At 37.5% G+C, this 21650-nt stretch overlaps 1 protein-coding gene across 1 annotated transcript in view; it reads right to left on the bottom strand.

Moving 5' to 3' along the window:
• Positions 1-1597: 1597 nt before the first annotated feature.
• Positions 1598-21650, bottom strand: part of LOC132826602 (transcriptional regulator QRICH1-like) — a 37434-nt gene continuing 17381 nt past the window's right edge. Inside the window, exons 3-9 of the mRNA XM_060842558.1 lie at positions 17733-17904; positions 13642-13796; positions 12495-12609; positions 9797-9905; positions 9337-9488; positions 7554-7644; positions 1598-3760 (exon numbers count right to left, since the gene is read on the bottom strand). Coding sequence (XP_060698541.1) covers positions 3571-3760; positions 7554-7644; positions 9337-9488; positions 9797-9905; positions 12495-12609; positions 13642-13796; positions 17733-17904 — 984 coding nt within the window. The 3' untranslated portion in view covers positions 1598-3570. The remainder of the gene's footprint in view (positions 3761-7553; positions 7645-9336; positions 9489-9796; positions 9906-12494; positions 12610-13641; positions 13797-17732; positions 17905-21650) is intronic.

Here is a 21650-nt window from a genome sequence, read left to right as displayed (position 1 = left end):
AATATTGTCTCAGTTTTGAAACTTTTTCTGTAAAAGAGGAAGACCTCTTCAGAGGAAAATAGTGCCATATTATTTTGTGATGCTAGTTGTAAAGTTTTTTTTAAAACTGTACATTAGCATTACAGGCCTTTACCTCTTAATTTCTAAAGCAGAAAATATTTGCATTTGGTTAACTCTAATTTTCTTGCAGCAATGCATTGAATGTAAATTAATATATTCAGCTCTGAATTATTTCACTGTAAAGTTGGTTGTGAACTCTAAAAAAGTTGCATTATTTGAAGTTCTTTATCACAATTACATAATTTCTTAACTGGTCAGCTAGCATCATGCAGAATACCAGTAATGCATGTTCACTTTCTATACTGGTCCTGCTCTCTCAACCTCACCCCTTCTGAGGCAATGTGACCCTTGGGTTAAACACACCACCAGCCATCTCTTGAATGAGAGAAAGTAGTCTATGATGTTCTGGGGACAATGGTGACTTTAGCCTTACTTATAAATGATGAAAGGAAGTAATAACATTTTGTTCAAAATTTTCTAGATTATTCATTCAAGATCTACAATTTTCCAACTATGCATGTTCATTTGTCACTTTTTACTTTAAGAAGCACAATTGCCAAAATGTTTACACTATTGTTTCAATTGTTAAAATTGTTTATCATTTTCATACAACTAAGTTGGTTGTAGAGAATATGAATTCTGTGAATGTCATTAAAAACAAATTAAGATGCCCAAAAACTTGAATTTTTCAATGCAGAAAATAGTCAGTACATAATATCCCAATGAGGTTACCAAGTCACAAGCTACTAGAGGTGGTGGTGGAGGTGGGTATAATTCCAACATTTAAAAGGATGGGTAAATGAATGGAAAAGATTTAGAGGGATATGGGTCAAATGCTGACAAGTGGTGCACATCAGTTTAGAATATCTGGTTGGCACGGAGGAGTTGGATCACAGGGTCTGTTTCTGAGCTGTATAATTCTTTGACTCTGGCTCCTGGTTAGGCATCCATTTAACCAGTCTATGTGTTTCTTCACCACTGGATCCACTAATTTCGCATTATTGTGTTTACACATGCAAATATATCACTGTTAACAAAACCATTTGGACTGCAAATATTGTAAAGTTAAGTATGGCTGAGGTCCTAGCACTGATTCCCACAGAAAATCCTGTTCATTTTCTCTCTCACTCCTTCCCTGAATGGCGGTTTTACACTTGCTAATTTCCATTACAATTCTTCAATAGAACCGTACTTCAATTTAAATAAAATACCTCTTCATTTTAGTGCTCAGAATTAATCCTTATAATGACAAAAGCCTCAAGACTGAATCTCAAACAACTGTTATTCTATTTTATGGATTGACCATATAATTTTCCTTCTGAAAATCCTAATGATTTGTACCCTGCCTTTTCAATTTCTGGTATCAGAAAAAGGAAAATAACTGCACTTAATTGCAGCTCTCGTTTCCCCAGTTATTGTTCTTCATGCTTTGAATACCTGGTCATGAAACAAAACATGCAGCGCACACGATGCAATGTTGTGAGGTTGAAGATATTTTCCATAAGGATAATAGGTAGTATTTTTGTTTATTGCATCAATGAGTTCTACACAGTAACTGGTTCTAAAATGTTTCTAATTAGATTCCAGAAGACAAGAAAAGATAACATAAATACACAGATAAAATAAAACACAAGGCCATCTTAGATGCATTGGCCAAGATTTCAAATGTATGTACAGCAAAACAAGAGTTTGGGAGATTGGTTCCTTAAAGGGAACTGTCCTAAGGTCATTGCTGAGGTATTAAAAATGCTCAACTAAATATGTCCTGCTTCTGAAAATTGTTGTGACTTACCAGGTTTGGAAGCTACGGGCTTAAGCAAAATCTCTCATTCGCATCTTAAAACAGGTTATCAAAAAAAGTAATGAGAAAAATGATACAAGTACCTAAACACAGAAATCAAGTTAAAATCATTACAAATACAGCTGTAAGCACGAGCATCGGATTAGCAATATGGCAAAACAAATCCTTACGAACATGTCACAGCAATGGCATCCCAAACTGATTTGGGGGAACTGATGTTGGACTGGGGTGGGCAAAGTTTAAAATCACAACACCAGGCTATAGGCCAACAGGTTTATTTGGAGGCACTAGCCTTTGAGTGTTGCTTCTTCATCAGGTGGTTGTGACCTGATAAAGCAGCAGCACTTCAAAAGCTACTCCCTCCAACTAAACCTGTTGGATCATAACCTGGTGGTGTGTGATGTAACTTTTATCCCAACTGATTTTTGATTGGTATAATTTAACCAATTTGCCATCAGATGGACATGCCCGTACTGAACAAAATTGACAAAACAATTAGAAGGGAAAATACTGAAATTCCTCTATTTTGGGATATTAATCAAAATATACACTCACCCTGTTCTTTGTGCATTCTAACCATATTTGAATGACCTGTAGCTAAACTGATTGCAATAAGCTTGCATTTCAAACAATTTTTTTGGTATATATTTATATTAGGAGATGCATCTTTTAAGATTTCAGTTTTTTATGATAAACAACAAAGTGTATCTTACTTTCATAGGCAAAATTTATTGTTTCTACCTAGACCAACAAAATTAGTGAATGATCTGTATTTAAAAAATTACAAAGGTAACATGATATCCCTGGTAAGCACTATGTGTATAACAGTACTGATTTTAGTCAATGATTCAAAACAAATTAAAGAAAAAAAAATTATCCCCATAAAAGTAAAAACCACCAAAACTAGCTATTCAAAAAGCTTTCTAGTACACTATAGTCCATAAGAAAATTATCCTGTGCCTGTCTAATACGAAGGCACAATATCACAAGATCCGTGAGGTAAAGTTGATCTGGTTTAAAACCTAAAGCCAACGTTTTTTTTTAAGAAAGCCCAATTTAATTTTTGTTCATGCAAATGCAATTTCCATATTTTAAAAAGTTTCTTAAAATCTGTAGTGGAATATCCACATTAGGCACATAAGTACACCAGGTACATTACATACAAAAAAAGACACTTAAAGAACATGTCAGTCTGCTTAAAAAAAGACTGTGCATGGAAGCATCTGTAATCAAAGTACAGACAGAACTGAGAGTCAAGATTCAAACAAGAAGTTAAGTTATACAATGATCACAATTATCTGTGTTGCCACAAATTGGAATGCACATAATTTATATTTAATTCAAAGCTCCATTAAAGAATTTATAGATGAAGTAGCAAACTTTACTACTAACTGGAAGAAATAGTTTTTTTAAACTTTCCTCTTATTTACAGTTTGTTCAGTTAGACAGTTACATTTTTCTGTATAGTTTAAAGAAACAATAGAACTGATCAAGCTTTTGGAACTGGAATACAAATCACCCACAAATTCACGGGGTTTACAAATTCTGACATCCATATTCATAATACACAAGTCCTCAAGCACACTGTGCATGAACATCTTCTGAGGGAGCAGGAAGAGACAAAGATGTTTCTCTGACAAAATAATCTTCCTATGACTTACTTTAGACTGGCAGTTTCTCCACCAGCACCCTGCTTTGGGAAATTCTCACTAGAAGGGAGGAATCTCTATATTTACATAAGCTTCTTGAACCTCCCTTATCATAAGGATTCTGGTCAACATTTGTTCCATTGCCTCATTACTGACTGGTTGTGTTGAATACCAGATTGGACTATTTGGAGCAACTACTGGTTCAGCATTCAAGTAGAAGGCATCATTTCGCCCTTTAGCACTCTGTGGACTACAGGGGAAAAAAGTGTCATTATTGCTTGTTATTTACACAGTAATACAGAAAAGTGAAATTAAACATATTTTATAGTTTATATGGAATATCTTACAGCAACAGTTAGACATGGAATTTCAAATTGTTTCAATATAGAGTTAAATGTTGGACTGTGTTGCCATCAGACCAGGCAGGTAGAACATCAATTTTGCATTTGCCTATCAGATGTGGAATGTGCACCAACATAAAACAAAAATAAAATGCATATAACAAGGTTCAGTTCAGAAGTGCCTGGAAGAGGTAAATCTTACATACAAGTTCAAAGCTATTCAGCTTGTTTAATTTGTCTGGATAGTCTATTAGTTATGCAGATTACTTTATTGTCCAACCCATTCATTGTTTAAGAAGTTTAAAATTCATTTGCACGTTATGGAAAAAAGTAGAAAAGTATGGATTTTGTGCACATTTTTATAGTATGAATATTCAAAATATTAATGCTAGGACAATAGCACAGGATCACAAGTTATAAAATCTTGCTTGATTTGCTTTTGTGGTTAGGAGCGATGAATTCAAGGGTGAAACTTTGCAGAGAATCAGTAAACCCATGATCAAATAAAACTAACATTCACACAAATGCTGCAATGTCTCATGCTGTACTTTTTTTTTGTTTTAACAAGACCTAATTTCTTACTTTTTTTGCATCTTTTGTAAGGTTGTATTTTTAATAGTAAAAGTTTTTAAACAAGTTTGTAGAATAGAGTCAGATGTACAGCATGGAAACAGACCCTTCAGTCCAACCTGTCCATGCCGACCAGATATCCCAACTCAATCTAGTCCCACCTGCCAGCACCCGGCCCATATCCCTCCAAACCCTTCCTATTCATATATCTATCTAAATGTCTCTTAAATGTTGCAATTGTTGCAACCAGCCTCCACCACTTCCTCTGTCAGCGCATTCCATACATGTACCACCCTCTGCGTGAAAACGTTGCCCCTTAGGTCTCTTTTATATCTTCCCCCTCTCACCCTAAACCTATGCCCTCTAGTTCTGGACTCCCCGACCCCAGGGAAAAGACTTTGTCTATTTATCCTATCCATGCCCAGAATGGTAGAACTGAATTCCTACAGAAAGAGGCCATTCAGCCCATCAGGTCTGCACCAACTCTTGAGCATCACATCCTATCCCCATAACACCACCACAACTAATTCACCCAGTGTGCACATCCCTCAACAATACAATGCAATTTAGCATAGCCAATCCACCTAAACGGCACATCTTTGGCTTGTGGGGAAAAATCCAGAGCAGCCAGCAAAAACCTATGTTGACACTGAGAACATGCAAATTCCATGCAGTCACCCAAGACTAGAATCAAACTCAGATCCCTGGCACTGAGAGGCAGCATGTTAACTACTAAGCCACTGTATCACCCTTGATATGCGAGATGTTGCATGACTGAAATGCAAGAATGCTTTGTCAGCTTTCCAGTCAATCAACCTAAGAGGGTGTGTTTTTTTAAATATTTTATCTTATCAAAATAGAACAAAGTATTTGCATTTTGATGCCAGTGTGTTCCAGCTTGTATCATGTGTATTCTCTGGTCTTTAACTATGGCAAGATACTTTCATAACATAACCGAAAAAGTCACGATGTAAGGGGGAAAAAAGTCTAGCTCGCATGGATATCAACAATATTGACAAAGTGGAAAGTAATTCTGAGGGAACATGAGCAACTAGGAGCTAAATTACAAAGCAGTACCAGAAAAGTTAATAATCCCCAGATTACTGCTTGAGCCACAAGCTAAATGACATAAGTCAACAAAATTAAGAGGTAAATGTTTGGCTCAAAATTTGGTGTGGGAGAAGTGGGTTCGAATGCATGGGACATTGGCACTAGTACTGGGGAAGGAGGCAGCTGTTCTGATGAGACATGCTCATCTAGGACCAAAGCCCTGAAGTACATAACTGCTGTGGGTACGGCTTTACACTAAAATGTGTGTGCATGCATGTGGTGCACTGAAAATTATACAGTCAGAGGTAACGGGGAAGGTATGATTGCTGGTTTGTGATGGGGTTGATTGTTAGTACAATTTGACATTCACACTTATTTTGTGGTAAGAAACCATAAAAGTGTAGGGAAACCTGATAACAGAACAATTATAAAGGCTTTGCATCTTAATGCACAAAGCATTGGATTAAGGCAGATGAACTGATAACATAGATCAAGATGAATTGAGGTCAAAAGTTCTTTAAACTGGGTGGGGATGGGGAAGGAAAATAGAGGCAAAGTACTGGCATGGAAAGACGATTGGCTGCCTGGCAAAAAGAATACAGATAAAAGAGTCTTTTTCAGGATGACAGCCAGTGACTAGTGAAGTTCTGCACATGTCAGTGTTGGGACCACAACTATTTAAAGTTTACATCAATGACTTGGATGAAGAAACAGAGGATACTGTTCCCAAGTTAGCAGACGATACAAAGGTAGGTGTGGAGGAAGCAGGAAGGCTGCAGAGGACTTAGATAATCTAAGAGTACAGGCAAACAAGTGGCAGATGGAATATAATGTGAATAAGTGAGTCTATGCAAGTAAGAATAGAGGAACATGGGAAAAGGTTTCAGAAATCTGAAGCACAACAGAATTTAGGAGACCTGGTTCATGCAGGTTCAGTTCAGTTCGGAAGGTATAAATGCATTCATTTCAAAACAGCCAGAATTCAAGAGCAGTGATGTACCATTGAAGATGTTCAAGGCTCTGGTCTGATTGCATTTGGAATATTGAGGGGAGTTTTGGGAAGAGGAAATTATGCTGGCCTTGGAGAGAGTCCAGACGAGTTTTAGAAAAATGATCCTGGGGATGAAGGGCTTCTCATATGGAGTGGTTGAGGACTCGAGTCTGTACACAAGGTTTAGAAGGATGGGAAGGATCACATTGAAATAGAATACCAACAGACCTGGATAGAGTGGACATGTAGAAGAGACTAGGACCTGAGGCCACAGCCTTAAGAATAAAAGGGACAACGCTTTAGAACTGAAATGATCAGGAATTTCTTCAGCCAGAGGATGGTGAATGTATAGAACTCACTGACACAGAAGGCTGCGAAGGCCAAGTTGTTGAATGTATTTCAGACAAAGATAGATTTGTTCTGGATTAGTAAGGGGATTAAAGTTATAGTGAGAAGGCAGGAAAATGAGGTTGAGAAACTGATCAGCCATGATCAAACAGTGGAGCAAACTTGATGAGCTGAATGGACTAATTGTGTTCCTGTATCTTATTATCAATCAACTGGAGACATGTACATGATTATTTGTCTCATAATTCTCGGTTTATTGGTGTAGAGGTATCTAGATGATTAAAAAAATCCTTTAAAAAGCTTAATGATTGAGGGTGGCACAGTGGTTCAGGGGTAGCACTGTTGCCTCTCAATGCCAGAAATCCAGGTTTGATTTTACCCTTTGGCAACGGTCAATGTGTAGTTTGCATGTTTTCCCAGTGTCTGCATAGGTTTCTGCTGGGTACTCTGCTTTCCTCCCACAGTCCAAGGATGTGCAAGTTAGGTGGATCGAACATGCTAAATTACCCACAGTGGTTAGGGACGTGTAGGTTTGGTCATTAAGCAAGGAAGAATGCATGGTTTACAGGGAGAGGGCAGAATGACGGGTTTGGTGGTGGACTCAATGGCTTGAATGGCCTGCTTCACACTGTAGGGATTCAAAGGTGATGCCTCAATGAGAAAAACAACATGAGAAGCAGTGAACAGTAAAATGTAGTAGTCAATTACTGGAAATTAGACAAAAGAAATCTGGGTATCCTTACCATTTAAAGAGGTAGAAGTCATAGAGTTTTATGGGACACCTCAAGGGATTTTCAGAATTTTCAAGTTGTTCCACATACATATCTTCTGTAACTAAACCAAAAAAGAAAAGCATCCAAGTATTAAATCTTTAATTTTCATTCTAATTAATTCAACAAAAAAAGTGTACTTTGCCTTTTATTTTCAAAGATCATGACAACTTAAACAAGGAGGAGAAATTAAAAACAGCAAGTCTTGATGAACTGATGCAGTCTGTTGAAAGGTTAAACTTTAGGACTTGAATCTAAATTCATTCTGATACAAGGGTGCCAACTCAAATTTGTTTAGATAGTCACTCATCTCATGAGGGTAGGTGTGAGCAAAAGGCACACGTCACCAAGTACCGCATCCAAACACAATCTTGCTCTTGACAGACAGAGTCACATAGATGTACAGCACAGAAACAGACCCTTCAGTCCAACCCGTTCATGCCAACCAGATATCCCAACCCAATCTAATCCCACCTGCCAGCACCCGGTCCATATCCCTCCAAGCCCTTCCTATTCATATACTCATCCAAATGCCTCTTAAATGTTGCAATTGTACCAGCCTCCACCACTTTCTCCGGCAGCTCATTCCATATACGTATCACCCTCTGCGTGAAAAAGTTGCCCCTTAGGTCTCTTTTCTATCTTTCCCCTTTCACCCTAAACCTATGCCGTCTCCTTCTGGACTCCCCAACCACAGGGAAAAGAGACTTTGCCTATTTATCCTATCCGTGCCCCTCAATTTTGTAAACCTCTATAAGGTGACCCCTCAGCCTCCAACACTCCAGGGAAAACAGCCCTAGCCTGTTCAGCCTCTCCCTATAGCTCAGAATTCTCAAAACTGAGTCAAGATACATCAGTAAGAGATTTAAAATGGGGTAGGGAGGAAATAATTCATATTCAATAAATTTTTGTAACTGACTGCATTCAAGATTAGACAAAATACTTATTGGTGGCAAAGTACATACAACATACATGTAATGCGTCAAACAGACATTTCAAGCTTATTTTAGCAATGAAGGTAAATAATCAACAATAATGACAAAGTTTAAACAGTTGTTTATTGGTAACTAGCTAGAAGTTGACTTGAAACTTCATTTATACCTGTTTCTAAACTCATGACCTCTACACCCAGAAGGACAAATGCCACACTTAAGACTATAACAAATAGGAACAGGAATAGGCCATTTAGCTTCAAGTCTGCTCCATTCAGTAGAGTCACAACTGAACTGACACTCATGTCCACTCTCCTGCCTTTTTCCTATAACCTTTGATTCACCTACACAGCAAAACCATCACCCACAAGTAACCCTTAAAGTTACATTATCCTAAATTGAAACTACATTAATTAATCCTTCACGGTCACTGGGTCAAAATCCTAGAACTCCCTAAAAACATTGCTGGTGAACTCAACCCACCAGAGACTACAGCAGTTCAAGAAATCAGTCTTCCACGGCACTTAAGTAGGTTAATAAATGCTGGCTTAGCTAGTGATGCTCACATTCCATGAACAAATAAAACAATTCTTTTTACTCATATTGGGCATCAAAACATGTTACCACATGTCAGCTTGTCATCACAACCTTTTATTGTAATTACAACAAAAAATATACACTTTCACAGCCATGGACATCCTAAAGTATTTTACAGCCAAAAAAATTACTTCATATGTCATCACAATTGTAATGTAGGAAGCGGTAGCCATTTTCAAAGAGCAAATTGCCATTTTCAAAATCAGTTCTTTAAAAATGTAGACTACCTTTCTGTCCAGCTTGAAGTTGTCCATATAATCGCAGATATCGTATACTAGAACACTTATCCTTTGAATTGCCTGGATTCTTTTTCATCTGCTTTAATACTTTAGAGAAAGCTAATTTAGAGTGTTGTTCGACTGTTTTAAGCATAAAGTACCTGTGAAAACATTTCGCCAAGTTTAAACGAATAGCTTACTAAATTAAAAATCTTGTTTCTATCAAATTTACTTCCCAGTTAAATGATCTGCAGAATTATTCTGTATTAGGGAACAACAGAAAATTTAGCTTTATTGTGCTCATTTTCTAATCCTGTATTAAAAGTAAAATATAATACACAAAAAAACCAGCCACTTTTGTAAAAAGAGCAATTTCCACAATATATCTAACCCATCAAATGCAGTTAATTATAACAGATTAATCCTTAATGGAGTAATTTTAGGCAAATAACAAAATTGCAAGTCATACTTGGTATTGAAATACATTAGCGTGTACAAAAGAGTAGCTGGAGAGTGTGCTCCCAATTGCTTACAATCCCAAAGCATCTCCTCAGTAATTCGACTTGGAATGACATAACCTGTCAAAACAAAAAAAGTGTTCTTAATTTTTTAAAGGTACAAAGCTTGTTGGGTTAGTTTACTGTGAAAAGAAAAGAATGGAATATGCAACCTTGCATTAAAATGTTTTGCTGGCAAATTGTATACAAATTCTGTACGTAGCATAATAAATTGTGGGTTTCCTCCGGGTGCTCCAGTTTCCTCCCACAGTCCAAAGACGTGCGGGTCAGGTGAATTGGCCATGCTAAATTGCCCGTAGTGTTAGGTAAGGGGTAAATGTAGGGGTATGGGTGGGTTGCGCTTCGGCGGCTCGGTGTGGACTTGTTGGGCCAAAGGGCCTGTTTCCACACTGAAAGTAATCTAAACCTAAATCTAAATTTTACACTGCTACTCTTTCAATCAGCTGAAATCGAAATTTGAAGAAGCAACCTTAGTTTTTTTGTCTCTAAATTTTATGGATTTATCAGCCATGTAAAGATTGATATTTAGAAATGAAAATAAACAGCATTAAGAATTAAATCACATCAAACCCTGTTTAAAAAATTACTAATTTTGGCAGGTTGAACATAAAATTCACAAATAATTCCAAGGTAACTGTCGTGTTCATTTCAAGTAAACTTAGTTATTTCAAAGATTCTATTTCCATGATATCCAATTGTTCAAAAGGTAGTGAGGTTTATTTATTTTATTTTGAGTTGCAAGTGTCCCTTTCTATATGAAAGAGGACAATGTAGACACCTACAAATTAACTGTTTCTCCAAAGAACCAACATAATTCATTTGTTCACTGAAGATACAAATTAAGAGTGCTCAAATTGTATGAAGTCCTCACTGTCTACATTTGCTTATCACTAATGGAAAGTTTTCACTTTATTTTGTCCACTAATAAAAAGTTGCCATCAATTGGAATACAGCCCAAAAATATCAACACTAGAAGCCAGCTTGAGTTCAGCTTGCCTTGACAGCTGAACACAATTATAGGCCTCATAAGAAACAAACAAACAAACATTCTTAAAAATTGTGGGGAAATGTTAGATTATAACAACCCAATATCTGTTCGAAGTGGTCAGTGCATTAACAAAGCATGGAGCAAAAAAAACAAGTCATTTTATTCAAACACCACTCTTAATCACTACACCTACAACTTGCATCATTCAGAATCTCTGAAAACCATTACTAATACATTTAAACTTTTAAAAATCAATTGTATGAGAACACCAATTTTCAAGAAGTCAGAAACAATTTCTGCTGAAGCTATGTACGCATCGATCAGAAACAGCCCAAATCTTTTCAAGTTTTAACATACATTCAGTAAAATATTTTCATGCTACTCATTTGAAGTGAGTCAGAAAATTGTTTGCAAGCTGAGAAAATGCAGCTTTGTGATTCACTAAACCATTCAGTATATAATGAGAATACAGAGGAACCTCGATTATCCGGCATTTGATTCTCCAAATATTGGATTATCCGGCAAGATTGCAAGGTCCCGATGCTTGACTAAACTATGACATCCGGCATTCGATTAACCAAACGAAATACTCCCCACACATGTCCTTCGGGTAATTTGGGTTCCTCTGTACCTCTCTCAACTACTTCTCCCAATAACCCCTGTCTCTCCCAAGGCAGCCACTCACCAACAGTTTGCATTCATATGGCAATTTTGACGCAAGTCTTTAGTGGAAGCACAATTGGACAAAAAAATTTACTGAATATAATAAATTATGAGAATAACAAAGCTTCACCACAGAGGCAGGTTTAGAGGTCTTACAAGAAGTAAAGGATAAAAGGAGTTGGTGAGGCAGCAAATTAGGGAGGCAATTCAGGAGCTTTGGACACAGACTATGGCATTAAAAGGCTTATGCATCTCAACCAAATATTTTAAAAAACTCAGTCAAGCATTTCAATATTAAATATCATCTTAATATGATTTCAGGAGATGAGGATGCTCCTGACATGACAAGTATTTCTGCCCTCAAGATGTTGGTGAGTTTAAAATGGGTCACATGGGAAAACAGTTTGTGAAGAGTTGCCTCAGTACTTTGAATAGGGTCATGTTCTGTTGTTAATATACACTTTTGAACTACATGCATGTACTGCTTGAATGCTGAAGTGTTGAGGTCACTTTGGTAATTTGATACAAACTTTGGTTCACCACCTTGCTGGTCATGAAAGATAAACAAAGGGAAAATTAATATTTCTACCCATTTGAAGTCAAATAATTCCACTACCTGAAATGGCCTAGAAGTATTACATAAAATCATAAAATATATGATTTCTTGTCACAAAGGTTTCCTATTTTATATTTCCTTTTCTTCAGACACATTCATCCCTTGTAAAAGAACACCACTTTAAAAAGGTGGTGAGAGAGGCAAGTACTCAAATATTACCTCAGATGAGCAGAGGGAAGAGATATTGTGCGATGATTTCTCACTCTAGAATAATCATATAGATATCAAACACAACATTATATACTAAGGCATCAATATCAGACTTCAGGTTTAAATTTGACACCTTGAAAATGATAAAATATTCCTATAACAACTTAATGAATTCTGATGATCTGCTTCCAATTCTATAAACCAATAACTACAGAAATAAATTACAACTCACCAAGTGGACTTATTTTAGGATGCCATTCTTTGAGCACTTCATGTAATTTTTCAGTAAATTTAGAATAGTAGAGATCGGCAAAAATATTATCTATTCTTCCATTTTCAAACATATGCTGTGAAACATATGAAACAGAAAGTCATGAGTCACAAAATTAGCATGCCGGTACAGCAGATAATAAAGAAAGCAAATGGAATGTTGGCTTTTATAGCTAAAGGAACAGAATATAAAAGGAAGGAAGTACTATTGCAACTATACAAGGTATTCGTAAGATCACATCTGGAGTACTGTGTGGTTTTGGTCCCCTTACTTAAGGAAAGATGTAGTGGCATTGGAGGCAATTCAGAAGAGGTTCACTAGATTGATTCCAGAGATGAGGGGTTTGTCATACGAAAAGAGATTGAACAGTTTAGGCCTATACTCTCTGGAATTTAGAAGTAAAGGTGAGATCAAATTGAGCATTCAAGATGATAAAAGGTGTGGATAAAATAGATGTGAAACAGATGCTTCCTCTTGTGGGGCATTCTAGGAGAAAGTGAGGACCGCAGATGCTGGAGATCAGAGTCAAGAGTGTGTTGCTGGAAAAGCACAACAGGTCAGGCAGCATCCAAAGAGGAGAATGGACGTTTTGGAGATAAGCCCTTCATCAGGAATGAAGGGCTTTTGCCCGACTTGCTGCCTCATGCTGTGCTTTTCCAGCACCACATTCTTAGACAAGAGGTATTAACCTTAGAATAAGGAGTAGCAAATTTAAAACAGGTTGAGGAGTTGAGGAGAAACTACTTCTCCCAAAGTTTATGAATCTGTGAAATTCACTACCCCAAAGTGCAGTGGATGCTGGAACCGTGAATAAATTTGAGGAGGAGTTAGACAGATGTTTAATTGGTAATGAGTTGAAGGGATGTGGAGAGAAAGCAGGAAAATGGGGGTGAGAAGCATATAAACCATGATTGAGTCAGCTCGGCCATTCGATCAGCTGAATGGCCTAATTCTGCTCCTATATCTTATGAACTAAAGTGAATATAGCAAATACATCCATCAGCAGAATTTCATTCACTCAAATACTGAACAATTCAAAAAGGAGCATGGAACGACCAGCATAAGCATGTTTCTCCACCACCCAAAAAGGAAAGCATGCAAAACATACCTTCTGAATACAAAGAAAGAAATAATACAGCAAGTCTGCTTCATACGGGGAACCATCGGAATACCTTGCTTCTTTGGTCATCAAACAAAGTCCATAATTGAGCTCTACTAATGTTGCACAAAGGGCATCTTCTCTAAATTTCATTGGCTGTCGTCCTAATATGTAAAAGGAAAGTCTTTTAAATTAGCCAAAAATAACTTGAAAGTTCATCAATCCATTCAACCACTGTCACGAAATCGCTAACAATTTTTCAGCCTATATTAAATGAAAGTAGGGATTTTTTTTAAGTCATAATGAACTCTAGACGAGGTGAACATTCAAAGTTTAAATTGTCAAAAGTTTCAATGTTCAAGAAATTCTCAAGTTTTTTTTAATAAATATCACTAATAATATGTGGATGCATTGTTTTAATTCTAATGCTTTTTAAGATGTGAACAAGAATACTAGTGATGGATAGAGAACTGGCTGGGCAGCAGGAGACAGAGTTTTAGTGAAAGGGCATTTCTCTAAGTGGAGAACTGTGACCAATGGTGTACCACAGGGATCTGTGTTGGACCACTGTAGTTTGTGATATACATAAATAATCTGGAGGAAGGTATAGGTGGTCTGATTAGCAAGTTTGCAGATGACAATAGACTGGTGGAGTAGTGAGGGGGACTGTCAGAAAATACAGCAGAATATAGATGGTTTGGAGAGTTGGGCGGAGTTAGGACAGAAGGAGTTCAATCGGGCAAATGCGAGGTGATGCATTTTGGAAGATCCAATTCAACAGCGAACTTTATGGTAAATGGAAAAGCCCTGAGAAAAATTGATGTACAGAGAGATCTGGGTGTTCAAGTTCATTGTACCCTGAAGGTGGTGACGCAGGTAGATAGACTGGTCAAGGTAGCATATGGCATGCTTTCCTTCATCAGACAGGGCATTGAGTACAAGAGTTGGCAGGTCATGTTACATTGTATAGGACTCTGTTTCGGCCACATTTGGAATACCGTGTACAGTTCTGGATGCTTTGGAGAGGGTGTAGAGGAGGTTCACCAGGATGTTGCCTAGTATGGATGGCACTAGATATGAAGAGAGGTTGAGTAGATTAGGATTATTTTCATTAGAATACAAAGGTTGAGGTGGGACCTGATTGAGGTCTACAAAATCGTGAGATATAGCAGGGTGGATAACATTCACATGTGTGTCTTGGTTTAGCTTGTCCTAGGAAGGATGTGTTGTCCCAGTCGAAGTGATGTCTTCCTCATCTGTAACCCAAAGAAACCCAAACATATAAATAGAAAGCAGGAATTTTCAGCATTGCTTCGCCTGAGGCCCACTGAATATGTTACTTAGCAAGGTAACAAAATGTCTGGAAATGAACCTTGCAGCTCAGCAAGCAAACCTACGTCCAGGAGATATGCATGGAAAGTTCTTTACACAGAGGGTGGTGGGTGCCTGGAACGCATTGTCAGTGGAGGTGGCAGAGGTAGGCATGATAGCATCATTTGAGATGAATGAATCTAGAAGATACACAAATGGGCAGGGAGCAGAGGGATACAGATCCTTAGAAAATAGGCGACAGGTTTAGATAGAGGATCTGGATCAGCGCAGGCTTGGACAGATGAAGGGCCTGTTCCTGCACTGTAATTTCTTTGTCCTTTGATGCCAATAATGACTTTGAGAAATTAGAGTCCAATGGTGCAAAGAAACAACAATAACAACAACCAAAAACTTGACATAGAAATTCAATTACATATTTTCCAATCAAGATGATTTTGACTATCAGCTTTATGATGAAAATATTGATATAATGCACCAACAGGTTTTGACTCAACCTTCATAAAATTGCTGAAAATTCAGAACCACAGTAGCTATCCTGCAATTAGTCAAATCTGTTGGACCACTGTATTACAATTAATCAAACAAAATATTTGATTTACAGTTAGTCTTAAACACAAAATAACCTTGAGATGCACAGTCTAAACCTTAAAACCAGCCCTATTAAAACTTCAAGTCTGGTATTACTCAGTCGTTACACTGGCACACATTGTTAACATCTCAGATCAATCAATTGTATACTTTACTCAACTGGCAGTTTAATAAAAACTGTTCCATTAAGTACTTCTATTACTGTAAACTAAAAGAGTTACATGGCAAAGGATTGTTAACTATGAGCAGCTGCTAGATTAGACATCTTTTGTTTAAATAGCAAAGTGTTTCAATAATATTATTATAGTATAAATCTTTGCCTCAAAGATCAAGTTGTTTCATTTAGCACACAAATTTTCCTTTCCTCAGGTGGGTTTCGTACAAGTGAAACAGTTTTATGACTTCACAATTTATGCTAATAAACTGATGGGTTCTATCCTTATAATTCAACAAAAGCATTTCTTAAGTTAAAAAGAACAGTATACAAAATTGGCAAATTAAGCCATTTCTTACAAATTTTGGAACTTTTTTTGATTCTGTGTCACTATTGAGAAGAGGGATATCAGTATGGAAATCAAGTGGACAACTGTGATAAATTTTAACCAATTTGGGTGGATAAACTTTTAGTGGATTTAAAGATGGAGAAATTTCCAGCTTGAGATGAGATGCAGCCTTGACTGCTGTGAAATGAAAGGGAGGAGACTGCACAGGCCTTTCAAAATCATCTCAGGAAATAAGAGGTGCCAGAGGATTGAAAGTCAGCTAATATGATACTATTATTTAAGGAGGATAGTCAGGATAAACTAGAATAAGCCAATGAACCCAACAACCAGTGGTAGGGAAATCTATAGACAAAAAAAAAATTAGGATCAGAATTTCTCTCCACCTGGACAATCATGGGATCGATAGAGGATAGTTAGCATCACTTTGTGGGGAGACCATTAAAAAAAAAACTCATTTGTTAAAAAAGGAAGAGGTTACTAGGTGCGTAATGAGGACAATGTAGTTGACGTAGTCTACATGGACTTCAGTAAGGCTTCTGAAAGGTATCACATAGAACACTGTTAAAGAATATGGTAGCCCTTGGAACCAAGGATAAATTTTTCAAATTGAATCCAAAATTTGGCTGATGACAGGAGGCACAGGGTGCAGGAGGAAAGTTGTCATTGGGAAAGATAGCCCATGCCCAGAAGAGAACTGCAGGATTGGGTCCTTTGAGTTTGCAAGTGTAAATGAATGACTTAATCATGAATATAGGGGTTTTATCAATAAGTTCACAGATGACAAAGATTGGTGATACGGTAAATATAAGAAGAAAGCTTTAGACTACAGGAAGATCTAGGCAAGCTGGTCAGATGGGCAGAATAGAAACAGATGGAGTTTAATCCAGAAAAATGTGAAGTGATGCATCTTGGGAGGAATAACAAAGCAAGGGAGTACATGATGAATGGTAGTTCCTTGGGTAGTGTGAATGCTGAGGTTCAGGGGGATCTTGGCGTATATGTACATCGATCCTTGAAGACAAGAAGGTCTTAATATTAAGAAGGAATATAGGATACTTGCCTTTGTTAGTCATGTCAGAAAATATAGATCGCAGGAGGTAATGATTGGGCTGTATAGGATGTTGGTTTGGCCACCACAGTTGAGTACTGTGTTCAGTTCAGGTTGTCACACCATAAGAGGGATGTACCTACACTGGAGAGGGAATGGACTATATTCACCAGGACATTGCCATGTCTGAAGGATTTCATCTATGAAGAGAAACTATATAGATGGAGTTGTTTTCCTTGGAGGAGAGAAGGCCGAGGTGGGACCTTACTGAGGTATACACTCATATGTGGGACACAGATACAGGTCAGTCAAGTCAGAAACTGAACTATTCCCCTTAGTGAGGAGTCAATTACCAGGGAGCATACATTTAAAGGTAAGAAGCAAGAGGTTCAGAAGAAGTTTAAAGGAGAAGATGATTTTTTATCCAGAGGGCCTGAAAGGTGGTAAAGGCAGGAACAATCACATTTAAGCAGCATTTACATGAACATATGAAACACTGTAGTATACAAGGCTATGGGTGAAAAGAGCCAGAAAATGCAGTTAGAGTAGATAGGCGTTTGACGACCAGCACAAACATGATTAACAAGAGGGCCTCTTTCATTGCACTATGATATAAAATGAATTCTTACTTCCTGGCAAAGGGGGTTTATTTTCAGCTTCCTTCATTATTTCTGCATTCTTAACTTGAGCCCAGTTCTGCCAGACACTAGCCCCTTCTTCTGGTTTTAGAGAATCAGGAAGCATTAAATCAGCCTGCGCCTCAATTTGCTGTTCCGTTGTATGTGTCTGAATTGCTTGAACCTATATATACACAAAGAAAATGCCAGTATATGGTGTAAAATTATTCCACAAAATGCATTTATTTAGGCACTTGGGAGATAAAAGATTGATTGTTTCTGAATGACAAATAATTTATATCAAAAGGCTTCCTCATGTTTAAACCACAGTATTAAGGAAGATTTTTTTTAACGGCAATTTTAAATCTAAGATCAGACTCAACAGACCAACAAAAAAGAATCAACTTTTGAACAGGTTATTTGTGCACATTATACAAATAGTCTGTTTCAAGTGGCAATTTATATAACAAATTATCCTCTTCAAATATTAATAACACACTGTTTTATCCTGATAATCTAATAACTGTCATTCATTGTCACATTGTTCAGCATTTCCAAGTGCAACTTAACACACAACTGAAGAATATCTGTTGTTGAAATGAATAAGATATGTTGCAAATCCTGTTGACACATTGACCTACCCATTCCCACCTCCTGAGTTAACTTTGCTAAAGACAATGACTGCTTTTTCAACTAATCATTACTCTTGTGTTGATTAAGAGCCAGTCTACACATGCAAGTTCAGAGAAGAAATGAAAGAGCAAGGTAGAGAGAGAGAGAGAGAGAGAGAGAGAGAGAAAAAAGATGTGGGAAGACCTACAGCTAATAAAAAAAGGAATCCAAACTTTTCACAAGGCAGATGAATAGCAAATAATTAGTAAAAGGTATGGGGCCAATTAGGAAGCAGAAAGAGACTTTATACATGGAGGCAGAAAGCATGACTGAGCTACTAAATGAGCACTTTGTAGCTGCCCAAGTCATAGTGAAAGAGATGGCATGTGTATGAGCTATTTTAAAAAAACAGGTGTCTTTCCTTAAAGCTGTCCAGATGGGCAGAGGGAAAGAACTTGGAAATTCTGAAGGCATTGGCCATACTGTTCTTGTTTAAATACAGGAACAGCTGGCTTGACTTGCAAATTTTACGTCCTAGTTCAAAAAATGGTTTAAGGAAAACCCCAGCAACCAAGGCCAGTCAGCTCAACACTGACAATGGGAAAGCTTCTAGAGATGATAATAAGTGATAAAATCAACAGTTTTTTGGAAAAATGTGAATTAATGATAAGAAGCCAACATGTTAGATGGTAAATAATGTTTAATAAACTTTGTTGAATTGAAAATTGGCAGCACAGATGTCAAACTGCCCAACTGACAACAGTGGCAGTGAATGGTTGCTTTTTGAATTTCAGCAAGATACACAGTTTCTGAAAAGTTTGGTAATTGTACCCCGGCTTTCTTAATATATTAAAGGAACGAGTTGGATGTGGTTCACAGGGCACAAATTTCAAGATGTACAGATGTCAAAACTTGGAATTATTGTGAAATAAGAAAAGAATGGTGATAAACTTCAAAAAAAGGACATACGTGCATTGGAATGTGGACATAAAACTGTCTAAATTTAATGCAGAGTATTATGTATTACTTCATTGTGGTAGGAAGAACAGACAATACAAAACTATAGCCAAACAAACATTCTAAAACAAAACATTCTCTCTCTCTCCCTTGCTCTTTCATTTCTTCTCTGAACTTGCATGTGTAGACTGGCTCTTAATCAACATAAGAGTGATGATTAGTTGAAAAAGCAGTCATTGTCTTTAGCACAGTAAGCTGAGGAGGTGGGGATGGGTAGGTCAATGTGACAACAGGATTTGCAACATATCTTATTCATTTCAACATCAGATATTCTTCAGTTGTGTGTTAAAGGAACAAAAGGATCAGGGGTTTAAATGCAAAGACCATTGAAGTTAGCAGGGCAGAGAGAAGAACTTTAAAAGGACAATCATAATTGTGAGCTTGATAAATAGAGGTACAGACTGCAATGAAAAATGTGATGAACCATTGCAAAACACCAGTTCAATTTTAAGTGAAGTGGCATATAAATTCTGGATACTGTATCTTTGGAATGATAAGAAAACTTCAAAAAAGGGTGCTTGAATGATTTGAGAGATTTTGTTCCAGAGAGGAGGGCCAAAATGTCCATGAGGAACAGAAAGTTGAGGAGGGATTTGATAAAGCTGTTCAAGATCGTGAGAGCTCCAGATTGAAACGTTAGGGAGAAATCGTGCCCATTGATGGAGATAGATCTGGGAAAGGATGATGTGACTTTGAACATGAGAAAGCCCCAAATGAACTAGGCCCCGAGTGGTGAGGGATTAGAAGCTGTGGAGGGGATGTATTTAGGTGGGTTCATGGACATTTTTTTTAAAAAAATGTTCACTCATGGGATGTGGGTGTCGCTAGCATGGCCAGCATTTACTACCCTTCCAAATTGCTCGAGTAGGTGGTGGTGAACGTCCTTGAACAGATGCAGTCCACATACTGTAGATTGACCTACAATGCCTTTAAAAGGAGGGAATGCCAGGCTTTTGACCCAGTGACAGTGAATGAATGGCAATATATTTCCAAGTCACGATGAAGAGGGCCTGGAGAAGAACCTGCAGGTGGTGGTGCTCCCATGCATCTACTACCAAGCGAATTGTTTAAGGATCTTTGGTGAACTTCTATAGTGTATCTCATAGTTGGTACACACTGCTGCTACTGAGCAATGGTGGAGGGAGTGAATATTTACGAATATGGTGCCAAAGGGCTGCTTTATCCTGGGTGGTGTTCAGCTTGAGTGTTGTTGAAGCTGCACCCATTCAGGCAAGTAGGGTCTATTCCATCACACTCCTGACTCATGCCTTGAAAATAGCGGACAGGCTTAGGGGAGTCAGGAAGTGAGTTACTCACTGCAGTATTCCTAGCCTCTGACCCGATCTTGTAGCCCCCAGAACATTGATAGTGGGTAATGGTATACCATTCAAATGGCATGGGACAGTGGTTAGATTGTCTCTTATTGAAGATGGTCATTGCAAATCAATAAGACCTATTGTACTAACATAGCTCATTAGAAATGCTAACAGAACATCAGCCTTTATTTCAAAAGGAGATTGAATTCAAAAAGGAGAAGTTAAAACTTCAGATTTTCAGGCCTCATCTGGAATACTATGTTCAGTTCTTGGCTCTGAATCTCAGGAAAGATATAAAGGCTATAGAGAACAATGCAGGCTCATCAAATTACACAAAGGCTGAATGGATTTAATTATGATGACAGTTACATGAACCAGCTTGTATTCTTTTGAGTTTAGATGTTGAGGATCAATCAAATTGAAATGTTTCAATTGATAAAGAGTTCTATACAGTAGGTACAATGAGCGATTTCCTGCAGTGGGGGAAATCTAGGAAAAGGCACATGCTTTCAAAATGAAGTCTGAAACATTTTGGACTAAAAGCAGGAGAGTGCATTTGCTGCCAACAGACTGCAGGAGCACACTCACCACACATTCAGTTGCAGTGCCTGTTATGTCACTGCATTCCACCAGATTGCAACAAACTTGAATAAGAACATCAAAACTATTCACTCTGAAGAACTGCATAACTAAAGACATTGAGATAATCAAACCATACATGCTCGCAATTCTCTTTGTAATTTTGAGCACCTTATTTAAGGAAAGATATTATTTCATTGGAGGTATGCAGAGATGGCTCATGAAAATGATTCTGAAAATGGAGGGATTGTCTTATGAGCAAAGGTTAAGCAGACAATTGATCTAATTGAAACAATGAATTCTTAAGGGGTTTGACAGGGTAAATGCTGAGAGGATGTTTTCGCTCATGGGCAAGTCCAGGACCAGAGGGCATAGCATCAGGGTAAAGGGATGCCAAGTTAACACT

The sequence above is a fragment of the Hemiscyllium ocellatum genome, chromosome 23 (genome assembly GCF_020745735.1).
Source record: "Hemiscyllium ocellatum isolate sHemOce1 chromosome 23, sHemOce1.pat.X.cur, whole genome shotgun sequence".
Taxonomy (NCBI): Eukaryota; Metazoa; Chordata; class Chondrichthyes; order Orectolobiformes; family Hemiscylliidae; genus Hemiscyllium; species Hemiscyllium ocellatum.
Note: the sequence above shows the minus strand (reverse complement) of the source record. Positions and strands in the feature narration are given on the sequence as shown.